Source organism: Kogia breviceps, chromosome 1 (genome assembly GCF_026419965.1).
Source record: "Kogia breviceps isolate mKogBre1 chromosome 1, mKogBre1 haplotype 1, whole genome shotgun sequence".
NCBI lineage: Eukaryota > Metazoa > Chordata > Mammalia > Artiodactyla > Physeteridae > Kogia > Kogia breviceps.
The window spans coordinates 408052-420930 of NC_081310.1; the positions used below are offsets into that span (position 1 = coordinate 408052).

The 12879-nt window shown below is 52.3% G+C and overlaps 1 protein-coding gene across 22 annotated transcripts in view; it reads right to left on the reverse strand.

The window, feature by feature from the left end:
• The window catches only part of PPP1R12B (protein phosphatase 1 regulatory subunit 12B), a 219842-nt gene that overhangs the window by 80797 nt on the left and 126166 nt on the right, over positions 1–12879 (reverse strand). For 20 of the 22 annotated variants that reach the window (XM_067026629.1, XM_067026597.1, XM_067026589.1 and 17 more), the window contains 3 exons: positions 11076–11265; positions 10877–10989; positions 9838–9879 (listed from right to left, as the gene is read on the reverse strand). In XM_067026629.1, the coding sequence (XP_066882730.1) occupies positions 9838–9879; positions 10877–10989; positions 11076–11265 (345 nt within the window). Of the gene's footprint in view, positions 1–3765; positions 3811–8204; positions 8253–9837; positions 9880–10876; positions 10990–11075; positions 11266–12879 lie in introns of those variants that run through there. The other 2 variants (XM_067026670.1, XM_067026659.1) reach the window with 2 other exon arrangements.

A 12879-nucleotide genomic window follows, 5' to 3' on the forward strand; every position in this document is an offset into this window, starting at 1 on the left:
GAGCTGCAAATCCCACACTAAGCTTTTCACCTCAATCATGGGGCTAGAACGCTGACATTAGCTAAGCCTAAGCCATGCTTAAAGCTCTCCAGCCACACCATCAACAGAAGAAATGAAGACTCCTTAACTAAGGTAACCCCCAGACTGCACTGAAAGGGGAGCCATTGGCCCTGGAGGCTGTCCACGATCAAAGCCAGCACAGACTGACGGCTTCCATAAAAGAGCCGAACCCAAGTGCTTTGAAGACAGCCTCACGCAAAACTGTCACCATGGTAATGACGGGGTCCCAGGGACGCTCGGGGTGAAAGTGATCCTCCTCTCAAGAATGTCATTAGTTGGTCTTGGAAAAAAAAAAAAAAACTCTTAGGAAAAATACCGGCAGGAAATTCACCGTAATGTCAAACAATAATCTCTTTTGAGTGAATGACTTAGACAACTTTTTCTTATTCTTTACAGTGGTATGAATCTCCTTTTATAACATATATCTTCCAACCCCCTGCCCTGACCTTGACTATCCTGAAATGAAATTCTTAGATGTAAAACTCAGCTAAAATCACAAAAATCAATACTTAAACATGAAGAAGAAACAAAGGGAAGATCACTTAGACTGAAACGCGTATCTCAGCGGGTAAATCTGGGGGCCGACGATACTAGGAGGTGTCGTGGAGCAGCCGGAGGCGGGGACCCACCTCAGGGCTGTCACGAAGGGGCGCGCTGCCCGGCGTCATCGCGCTAGAGGCACCGCTGTCGGGGGTGAGCAAAACCCAGGTGCAGCGACCCCTCAGCCGGCACGGTGGTGGTTGAATATTTAGAACCTCCCTCTGCCAAAAAATGCGAGTTCATACATAAAATCTACTTGGGTTTTGAACTCAGATAACTCAGAAGGGCTTGTATCTCTGACTGCCCAGGGAGACGGTGAGAAGCCCAGCTGCGGGACAACTGTCTATTTGACAGGACACACAAGGGTGTCTGGCTTCCCCGGCCCCTGCCCACGAGACGCATGCACAACATCACCCATCACGGTGACCCCTAAAAGTACAGCCTCCTCTAGAAATACTCTCTACGCTTTTCTGTACTTCATGTATTTTCTAAAATGAAATGCACTGCCTTTGTAATCATACAAGACAAGTTCCAGCAGAGTTCCAAGCTCGCTGGTGTCCCTCCAACAAAGAGACATAAGGTCACAGGTCACTAACAAAAACTGATGCCTTGAAGGCAGTCAGAGAAAGAAGGAAGAGACTGGAATAAAAGGAAAGGTCAAGAGGTTAACTGTCCTGCCCTCAGCAGCTGATAAACCTTCCACATCTTAGTATAAGACATCTGAGCAAAGCTCAAACAGATACCTTGAAGGTCAATTTATTCTATCTTAAATTCTGAAGCAGAATTCACTGATGAGATGGGACAGCGGGTCCAAAATTCCAGGGTCTCAGAGGAAGACACGTGCACTTTGATTACTGAGCTTTGCTTGCCAACTGCATGGCCCAAAGTTAATAAGAGTCCTTAAAAGGAAGGAAGACGCCAAAAGAAACTTTGCTCTTAAGATGGTTTATACAGCTTGGCTACAGCAAAGGCACAAGTACGACCCATATATAGCAAATCCCAGCAGCTGTAGTATTTTAAGCACGACAGTTGCAAAGCAAGAGCAAGTGTGCAGTGAAAGGCGAGGCCGTCCAGTGAGCGTGGAGTCACAGCCGGAGAAGCCCCCTCATGCAGCCTGGACAGAAGGCGCTTCCCAGTCTCTCCACCCGCACCCCCGGCCCCCGCTGTCACTGCCGGGACCCCGACGGCCTGCGGAGAGTCTGCCGACCCCTGGGGGCTGTTCGTGACGGCTCTGCTCATCAAATCTACTCCTATGAGCATTATCATCAAAATTTCTCGGGCTTCTCAAGCTCTCATTCTAGGGACAAGCTAACCACCCTTTCCTCTTCTTCTTATCTGGCTGAAGATAAAGAAGCTGAGGGAGGAAAATCTATATTTTACTATCTTTTCACTCGATTAAAAGGAAGAGTGGCTTGCTTAAAAAAAAAAAGATTATGGTGGCTTTACGGTACACTGTGGAAAAATACTACTTTACTACAGAAATAAGCAACTCCACCCGAGAGCTTACCTACCGTGTCTTTAAACTTAGACTGTTGTTCTGTCTCAACAGCACAGGCTTGTCTGGGACATACTTTACCATATTAGGCAATCAGGCCCCAGAGAGAAGGGAAAGCAAAACAGTCCTAGGCTTTTACCTAAAAGGAGAATGGCAAAGACACTGCCCAGTGGTGGAAAGCGGACAGAAAACCGCTGGACACCCTCCAGCAGATAAAGCGCCTTCACAAGATTAAGTAACAAGATTCAAAATCCTGCTTGACAGAGGGGAGACATCCAGCAAAGAGCCAGAAGCAAAACTGTGAAAAATTAGAGCAAATAGGAAAAAGGGCTATTATTTACTCGAAGCAAGAGCGTGGGGGGAAGTGGTAAAGACCTGTGGCAGCCGGAGCAGCAGAGCAGAAACGGCAGGTGCTCGAGGACACAGAAGCGCGCGGGCCTTGCTCTCATGGGTCTTCAAAGGGCTCCAAGCAAAACAGGGAGCGCTGAGCTCTCGGCCCTTCCTTCCCTACTCATCTCTGCCCCTACCTCGGCAATTCCTTTTAAGATTTACCTCTCAAAGCTCATCAGGTTCATTTCAGAGTGCAAGCACGCACTGGAGCCCGAGCTACTTCTCTGACTCCTCAAAGAATCCGTTCTTCACGGATAAATTAGCAACTTAACTTCAAAACCGCATGAGTCTAAGGTAGGTGAGAGTGTGTTCCAAAAGCCCTTCTCTCTTCCAGATTTAGGAACCTACAGATTTGTAAAATAACTTGAGTGGATCTTACTCATCTCTAACTATTGAAATGCATTAACTCACTTTCATTTTACAACTCTAAGAGGTAGACACTATGATTATCCCCACTGTACAGATGAGGAAACTGAAGCATCTCGTCCAAAGCAGTTCAGCGGTCAAAGTGGGGTTGCCCCGGGAGCCCAGCTCCCGAGTCTGCACTCCTAGCCTGTTGTGACAGTACATCACCCAACCTTCGCGACAGATAGACTCAGGAGAACGCGCTGCAAAGCCATGGACACAGCTGTGCTCCCTCTCTCTGGGCCTCCTCGGCTGTGATCTCTAAAATGAGAAGTTATGGGAGTTCCCTGGCGGCCCAGTGGTTAGGACTTGGTGCGCTCACTGCCATGGCTTGGGTTCAATCCCTGGTTGGGGAACTGAGATCCTGCAAGGTACTCGATGTGGGAAAGGAAGGGAGGGAGGGAGGGAGGGAAGGAAGGGGAGGGAAGGAAGGGAAGGGAAGGGAGGGGAGGGCAGGGCAGGGCAGGGCCGGGCAGGGCAGAAGTTGAAAGCTCTCGGTTCTAAAATTCCAAGTCTACGACTGTCATTCTAGCCATCACAGGGATAAATCAGAGTTTGATATAGAAGAGCACCTAGAAAGAAGTTTTTCAAAGAAAGCCTCTCCTTAAGTGAAATGGAGTGCTAGTTATTCAAAGATGTAATAAAACTGAGGAAAGTCAGGTAAAGGCAAAGGGAACCAAAAGCTGAGTCAGCTGAAAAGACCATTTGCAGATACGGTTAATCGGCAGAATCGCTCTCAGGTAACACAAAGTCTTACGACGTTCCTGGCCTTCAGAGGCGTCCAGACGAGGCTGCAGAGAGGCAGTAATGTCTGTTTCAGAAGCTGCCAGGGGAGCTCCAGGAACAGGCTCTCCTCCACGGCTACGCGGCTCTTCCATACGCAGGCCAGGCGGCTTTCATGGGGAACAGCCCTGCAGCAGCTGAGAAAAGCCGGTGAGATAATAACCACCCGCTGTCCTGTGTGAGTGGGCGGCTTTGTTTGGAAAAGGGGAACCGCATCACATGCTCAGAGCCAAGTGCTCTGGCCTGCCCGTCTCCTGGGCGTCGGCTTTGTCCGCACGTGCGCTCTTGGTGAGCTGCTCCCGTGTCATGGCTCCCGACACAACCTGCATGTCTGCGTCCGGTCTGTACCTCCAACTCCGCCCCTGACATTTCCCTGTGGACGGCGGTCAGACACATCAAATCCAGGGCTTCTAGAGCCAAACCCAAAGGCCTGCCCTTCCAGAGTCCTCTCCATCTCAGTTTGTGAAAACTCTACCCTCTCAGGCACTTGAGCCAAAAGCTTTGGTGTCAACCTTGACCCCCCTGTTTTTCTTGCTGCACACGCAAAGCAACAGAAGTCTTGCTGACTCTAACCTTGAAATACGCCGTGCATAAGAACACTTCTCAGCCTCTTCACCACCCGCGATCACCGGGCTCAGACCCCTCGTCAGCCCCCCTGGGTTAGGGTGACACAGAGGGTCCTCTCCAAACAGCAGGTGCAGTCCCCCCCGAGAGTGACTCCCGCCCCTCTGCTGCGCAGAGCTCTACGCGGGCTCGCACGCCCTGGCACCGACCGCCTGGCTCTGCCGCGGGCTCTCCCGCCCACGGCCTCTCCTCACAGGTCCTGGCCGTCCTCCTGCCTCACGGCCCCCCGAGCTCGGCTCCGTCCGCCTGCACACGTCCGCGGGGCTCCCCACTCACTCGCTTCACGCGGGGCTCCAGCGCTGCCTTTGTGGCAAGGCCGACACCGACCCCTGCCTGGGTGCTCAGCGCCCCCGCCTGCACTCCCCGCTCCCGAGTCCCGGAGCCACTCGGCGCGGCGCTCACCTTCCCCCGCACGCTGCCCGCCCGGCTCGTTTCACTCACTGCCCGCCCGCTTCGCCAGAACGGAGCCGCTACGAGAGCAGGGCTTTTTGTTCACTGCTCTACCCCGGCCCACAGGCGCCTGGAAGTACTTGTTCAGTGAATACACGAGCAGCTTATAAAAGAGAAGGCAGGACAAAATGGGAAATGCATTTAGTGGCTTTTGGTATTAGAGATATTTCTGGGGCCAAATGGCTCCCAAAGCAAGTTTTATTTTCTGTTAAAGCTTAGTTTAAAACCAAGCTTTGCTGGCAAATTTCACTTTGAGCCTCTGTGATTTAGTTTGAAAGTCTTACGTTTAATCGCTTATATCTTCTGCACAATTGACCAAGGTCTCTCCCGACTAGCTGCTACCGGTTATCTACAGCCGGTATCTGAACACCTACTGGTCAGCGCTTGCTAAACAGAGTCTCCTATAACCAAGGCCTCTTGCGGGAGGCTTAGCCACCAGACCACAGGCTCCACTCTGGACTGGACGCTACACTGCTGACTTTGAAAGTAAAGTGTCGTGATTTTGTTCAGACTGATGCCACCGGATTTGCCTAAAAGCAATTCTAGAGGGAAAAGCATTTTCCTATTTGAAGGACGGACAGATATAAGTACCCACCTACTTATGTACCCTCCCTACATAAGCACCCTCCCACCTGGCAGGAGAGGGCTGGCCCTCTACCACTGAACCTGAAACCCTCAGGAGGCTTTTGACACGCCCTTCAAGGAGACCTTCCTTTACCCCAAGTTGGCGAGGTGCCACTAGCAACTCAATTCAAGCATGTGACCTGCTCCGTAAAAGACAAATGAAGAATGGGGGCAGGGGGGAGTAAGAGGTACAATCTACTGGGTAAAAAATAAGCGACAAGGACACGTTGCATAACGTGGGGAATATAGCCAATATTCTATAATAACTATAAATGGGGTATAACCTTCAAAACTTGTGAATCACTATACTGCACACCTGTAACTTACAGAATACTGTATGTTAACTATACTTTAATAAAAAAAAACCTTGGAACTTTTAGACGCACCCTCCACCTTCTGGGGGGGAGGTAAAGGGGTGGAGATTGAGTTAATAATGAATTATGTGCCCATGTTGACGCCTCCATAAAAATCCCTCCACTATGAGGTCTGGAGAACTCGGGCTGGTGTGATGTGCACACGGCGGGCGGGCGGTACAACCACCCCCTGGGGACCAAGCCCCTGGCCCGGGGCCACACCCACACCCCACCTGATGGGCCTCTTCATCTGACCGCTCACCTGCATCCCTTAAAAAAAAGGGTGGGGAATGGAGGGCGACGGGAGGTCGGCCCCACCGCAGTCCCACAAAGGCTCCCCGACACGGGGCGTAGGGCGCCCACCTAGAGCTTTCACGTCCCCAAGCACTTCCTAACTGCCCTGGGCCTCAGTTCTCTTAACTGTAAAACGAGGTTCCTAACCCAAGTTTTCTCTAAATTCCTTCCCAATTCTAAGATGCCCAAATGTGGGAGGCGGGTAACTTCACGACACTGAACTGGACTGTTCAACAACTCCTTTAAAACAAAAGCAATCTGTATCCTGTTCAGCTTCCTTGGACACCATTCTGCTTGTTCACCATCTTTTCTTTTGACGACCTGTGCCCCCTAGTGATAAATCCAATTATGCATCAGAATTGGCCTGGGAAACAGTCTGCTTCAGAGGACAAGAACGCACAGAGAAAACTCAGTGTTAAGCAAAATGAAGGCAGGCCACAGACGCAGGTAACAACAGGATGAAAAGAGCCCAAGGGCCATCGGCGGCGGCGGCAGCGTGCCCGGGACGGCTCCAGAGCCCGCTCCCCGCGCCCAGTGAAGGGGGGCAGCGCCTCCGACTGCAGTAACCTCCCTCCTCACGTTAGAGCCAGACGCGGTTTCTTTTTCACTTGGCGAGACACAGGCTACACCAGGGCTCCCGGAGGCGGCCCCCCGTCTAACGCGGACAGCCCCGCACACCCGCCCTGAGCGCGCGTCCCCGGCTGAGGGCGCTAAGACACGAAGCCCTGTGCTCACTGCCGGTTTTCCGGGGGCGATGGTGCGGACTGAAATTGCGCACTGTGCGGGGCCCCGACCAAGCCCCCAGCCTTCTCAGCGTCCCTTGGGTCACCACCACAGAAACGCGTGACGAGCCTTCCTCCCTCCCAGACGGCGTGACAAACGTCAGGGCCGTTCCTGGCCGTCAACCTTACCTGTTTACACATGTCGGTTACATTTTTCTAGCTTAGGTCCACAGAAAGAAATAAATTTCCAAGATGTCTACAGAGATTAAGGTTAAACAACAGAAAGGCTTTCTTAGCCATGCTCTTGTTACTGATATACTGGTGAGAGGTTGAAGAATCTTCGAGAAGAGGAGAGCATCTGTACACATCTGGAATCGTTTTAGTTCCAACTCCGACTGGAGATGGAGTCTCCTTTCCACCCTTAAAGCGAAGTATTATCACCGAATGGCTCCAAGTACGTGAAGCCCACGGACAGGCAACGCGACGCCGCGGTGGCAGCAAAAATCAGAAGAGTGGCTGCCGCTCAGGACGGGGTGCGGGCGAGGGAGCTTTTCAAGGGGACGGAAACGGTCCCCATCTTGCCCCGAGTGGCGGTTACACCACTGATTACAACTGTCAAAACGCATCCAACAGTACACTTTCGCTCTGTGCACTTCACTGATGGTAAACGTATCCCACTTTGAAATAACGGGTGTCAGAGTCTTGGGAAGAGTTAACTTCAAAAACAGTAGATTCCTGGAATGGGAGAGCGGCCGTGACGCGGCCCTGACCGTCTTGGGGGCAGATCTCCACGACGTACGGGGACGGGCCTGCTGTCCTGGGGGCCCGTACGGGTCGGCACCAGGCCCGCCAGGGCCGGACGAGCGCTCGGGGGAGAAGCAGTCACGGACGCGCTACCGCAGGCCGGGGTCAGGCCGCCGCCGCCCCGGGCACCGCCGCGGGCAGGAGGCGCGCCGGGCGTGCTGTGCTGGGCGTGCCGGCGCGCCTGCGCCGCTCAGCCGCCCTCGAGGGAGGACTGGCCCTCCATTCCTCTCCGAAGACTCACACTGGCGTCTGCTGGACACGCGGTGGCGCTGGCAGACGCCCCGAGCGGTGGGGCGAGTGGGCCACTTTTCAGTCTCCGACAGATGACTCTACGTCAAACCTCACCGATCAGAGACTCTCTTCTGTAATTTTAAGCCAGTGCTCATTCTGGGAACTTCTCTGGGAAGCGTGGCATCAGAGGCATCTTCGTGGCCCTTGCCTGGGGCACCAGGCAAGGACTTTTCACACCACGTAGCTTTGGGACGTGCAGGCAAAGATTTCCACTGGCAGAGACGCTGGCCAGCACCAAGCTCCCCTGTGTAACTCCCTCCGTGGAGTTCACCGGCCTCTACGACCCTCTACGGGTGACGGGCCACTTCAGTGCTCTGTAGTCAGCACCCGGGATCTCTCGTTAGGAGCTTCCTAATATAGTTCCCCACAGAAGCTCTCCTGCGTTCACGCTTCGTCCCCTGAAGCCTCCCCGAGCCCCTGCGGAATGAAGTCACTGTCGTGTGCACAGCCGCCCTGCCCCGGGAAGCCTGCACGCGGCACCTGCACCCGACGCCCGCTCCTCCCCGTGAGGCAGCCCCGGTTGCAGCTGCACGCGGGCAGCTCTCACCACGGCCACTGCTTTCTGGAGGCCCCTGCTGACTGTTTAGGATCTCGACCAAAATATAGGCAGGTCAATGACATAACATAGCATTTCTACTTCCTCTACTAAAAGCAAATTAGTTGTTCATTTTCAGTATGAGTTATTAAACATATTCTGAGAACATACTGGCACATAACTGTAGGGTAGAAAAAAGGCCATCTTCTTACATAATTCCCAATAGAAATGTACATGGGGTCTCAATTCATTTAGTCAAAACCAAATCCCTTCCTTCTTGAAAAACAGTACTAGGGACTTCCCTGGTGGTCCAGTGGTTACAACTCGACACTTTCACTGCCATGGCCCGGTTCGATCCCCGGTCAGGGAACTGAGATCTGCAACCTGTGTAGTGCGGCCAAACAAACAAACAAACAAAAACGAAACAAAACAAAACAAAAACCCAAAGAAAAATGGTACTATTGGTACTAGAAAAGCATTAACTTTCGATCACATGTGAGTGGCTTACAGGAGGCTGGAGCTTCGCGAGAGCTGGCCCGGGGTGCCCACAGCAGAGAAGAGCTGGGTGCCAGGCCTTAAGGGATCTGGTTATGCAAGAGCCAAGGAGCTAAACCTTATTTCAAAGTCAAATGTGACTTCTGGACTGTTTACACTATTCACTCTTGTGTTCCTCTCTGTTAGCGTGGAGAGGATGTAGATCCATAAGAAACAGTATCACTCTTCACTTTTCTTCCCAAGATTTCAAAGTACTTTATACGATCCAATAGCACAATAGACAAAAAGAGCCCGTAACCGTGTTAGAACCTGGCAGGAGGCACCAAAAAAGGCAGGAAACTCATTTAAGAACATGGGCATTGTTACACCACTTAAGAAAACGGGGGACTTCCCTGGTGGCGCAGTGGTTAAGACGGCCTGCCAACACGGGGGACACGAGTTCGAGCCCCGGTCCCGGAAGATCCCACACGCCACGGGGCAACTGAGCCCATGCACCACAACTACTGAGCCCGCACTCTAGAGCCCACGAGCCACAACTACTGAGCCTGCGTGCCACAACTACTGAAGCCCGTGCACCTAGAGTCCGCGCTACGCAACAAGAGAAGCCACCGCAATGAGAAGCCCGCGCACGGCAACGAAGAATAGCCCCCACTCACCACCGCAACTAGAGAAAGGCCGCGCACAGCAACGAAGACCCAACGCAGCCAAAAATAAAATAAATAAAATAAATAAATTTAAAGAAAAAGACAAGAAAACAGTACACCCGTGAGCACCCGTCCCACCTCGCAGGGGAGCGTCTACCTCCAAACTCTCCCTGGACCCAAGTCTGCACAGAGCCTGCTGCTCTTCCGTCCGTGAACTGTGTGCAGGCGAGCAGGGAGGAGCGCTACCGGGATGCCGAGCCCTACGGGGACGCCGAGCCCTACGGGGGCGCCGAGCCCTACGGGGGCAGCCTCCCGGCGGGTTGCTTACCCACGCCGCTTTCACCTCTTCCGAGACATCGGGTTCATCCTCCTGGAAAGGGAGAAAGGAAAAAGCCGTGAGGATCACGGTCACAGGCATCCCTGGAGGCAACAAGGTCAGCCCCATCGATTAAGCACCTGGGCAGTGAGGGCTGACGGCCAAGGGCACCGTCACTGCTGCTTTTAGCAGCACCTCAGGAGCACCACCTGCCGTCAAAGGGTGAAATGAACCTGGCGGGAAAAGGAGACTCTTTAAGACAGACGGAGCTCACTTGGGCTCTGTCAGTAGCCGTCAGCCCGTTTTGTCCTATAATAATCAAACACTTGCGTCCAGTAGTTTCTAACAGGCGACCATCCCTGTCTCATTTCTTGTCTCACTGAATGGTCCATCTAATTCCAAATGAGTCACCAGTGACCAGGGACCCGACCGTGGCCACCTGACTGTTAAGCGCCAGTGACGAGGCTGAGGGAGCAGGGTGCAGGCCAGAGGGGCAGGAACGAACTGCGCGTGCGCTCGTCATCAGGAGGCACGGGAGCCCCCGGCTTCAGCTAAAAGCAGAAGTCAAGCTGCTTCATAGCACTTGCTCCTCTTTTTCTCCAAAAGAGTAAACCTGAGTCAGGTGCAATTCTGAAATTCTCGAGACTCTGGCAGCGCCCCTGAAACAGCTGGTGAGCACCCGCGCACACACGATGCCGGGGCATCGCTGGCTCACCACGGGGCTCTCGGGGGCCGCCGGGGGGCCGCTGAGTCTGAGCGGCTTACGCACGTGTTCTGTGTGTTTGCGCGGCTGCTGTAAATTCACCCGTACTTGCTGCCTGCCTGCCGTGTGCTCGGCACCGTCCCAGGCCCTGGCGTCCCGGCCAGAAAATTCCAGAGGAGCCCCACGCTAGTGAGGTCTTTCTTCTGCTGCTCTTTTCCTCAGTGGTGCCTCCTGACAATCTGCACAGTTCACGGCACCGTGTGGAGCTCTTTCTCTCGAGCCCCCGACACACGGGACGGTGGGCGGCGCAGGGTAACGCGAGATGCCCCAGCACGACAGCCCACTTACGTCCTTTGTCCAGAAGTTGATGCCTGTGCCTCTTCGTCGCTCCTTGGGACGCCTCCCCTCGCGAAGGGACAGCCTGTTAGAGGACTGACCACCCGAATCGGCTTCTTCGCCCTCTGGTCAGAGAGAAAACAAAGCACGGACCTCAAGAACCTGGGGCACGTGCGCTGGCGGAGGGTGCGGTTTCTGAAGCCCGACCTACCGTTTTTGTCCATCTCCTCTGCCCCTGCAGGGCCGGCGGGGGGCTCTGAACTCTCTGAACCAGGGACTGAAGACCCACCCGTCCGCAGCAGGTAGGAACTGGTGTAAAGGGAGGGTCTCGGGGCAGGAGGCGACACTGGTGTTGCGGGTTTGTCTGGCTGAGCCGGACACCTCAGGCGACGATACACAGGCTGGAACAATCCACATGATGAGATGTCAGAGGTCAAGTCTAACCAAAGGGTAAGGACAGCACGCTTACTAAAAATGGGCTTTTCTGTATCAAGAGGCTTATGAGTAGTTAATTAGCCAGATAGGAAAGAGTTGTAGACGCCTCTACTCTGAAGATGCTACGGGCTGAGAGCAGTCCAGGAAAGTTCTCCCTAAACTGATCAAAGGGCACTAGGGGGCACCAACCTAGGTAATAAACATTCCTTGGACTTTGCAACGCAAACAGGAAGGATGACGGCCTTTTCAAGATGGCGCACGGAAAGGTAAGGTTCACATAAGGAAAGAGAAAGCCCAGGAATATGAAGAAACAATGCAGTAGTTATCTGAAAACAGACCAGATCTGATGAGCTTTCTACCAACCTGCCGTAACTAGGCTTATTGACACTTCTGAAAAATTCCCACTTTCTGAGACTTCCCTGGCGGTCCAGCGGCTAAGACCACGTGCTTCTACTGCAGCGGGCACAGGTTTGATCCCTAGTTGGGGAACTAAGATCCCGCGTGCCACATCCCCACCCCCAAATAAATAAAAATTAAAAGAAAAATCCCCACTTTCCCTTTTGAACTTGTTTTCCTTTACAGTTAGGACAGACAGAGCTCGACAAGAGACCTTAATGTGGTTTGTTGAACATTCAGAGATAAAGAAATTCTTACCACATACAGAGATGGTACAAATTTTTGTTTATAAATTATAGAGACAGAAGCAATAAAATATAGTCAGCTTGGGAGTCTGTTGGAACTTGGCTCCAATTCCAGCTTGAATGAGCTATGTGACCTGAAGTAAGTGACTTGAGTTTTGATCTCTGCTTCCTCATGTATTAAACGGGGCTAATAATATCTTCCTCAGAGAGGGCTGTGAGGATTAAATGAGAACGTATGTTACGTGCTTAGAACAGGCCCTAGCATGTAATAAGCACTCAAAAAATAGCCGATTGAACAAATGAAATAAACAACAGAACCTCAGTTAGTTTATGCAGCCTGGCCATTCAAAGTTCGAGCAAGAAGGCTTCTTTCTCCTGTAATCATGGTGACCATAGAGTTTATCATCCCAACTGGGACATTTCTGAGAGCGCAAAGGAATGGTTCCTAACTACCCAGAGATAAAAGGTGTCACTGCAACAATCTTGGGTAAACCAGGAGTTACGATCACCTCAAATATAACCCTGTAACTTTGACTGCCAACTGCACTTGAGAAATGGAACGTCTACCTCACAGGGACAGCTTGTGGCTGAGGACAAGCGCGCTCTGTAAGTGCTTTGGGCCTGCAGAAGTTTGTAGAACAGCACCCTAGTGGTGAGGAGGGCACGCTGTGGAGTCAACGCCTCGCTCCACCTCTGCTTTCTTTTTCCAGTAAAATCTTTTATTTTAGAATACTGTACCATCAAATTAAAATTCAGAATAAGCGTTCACCCAATTGCCTAAATGGTTATGATATATACGTACATATCTGGTTGGAAAGGGGGAGAGAAAAGAGGAATTTGGAGGCTTTTAAGTACGTCAGCATCACAGTAGTTAAGCTTTGCTGAACACTTAATGTGTCAAGCACTACACATGTATTACCCCACAAGGAGCGCCCTCTA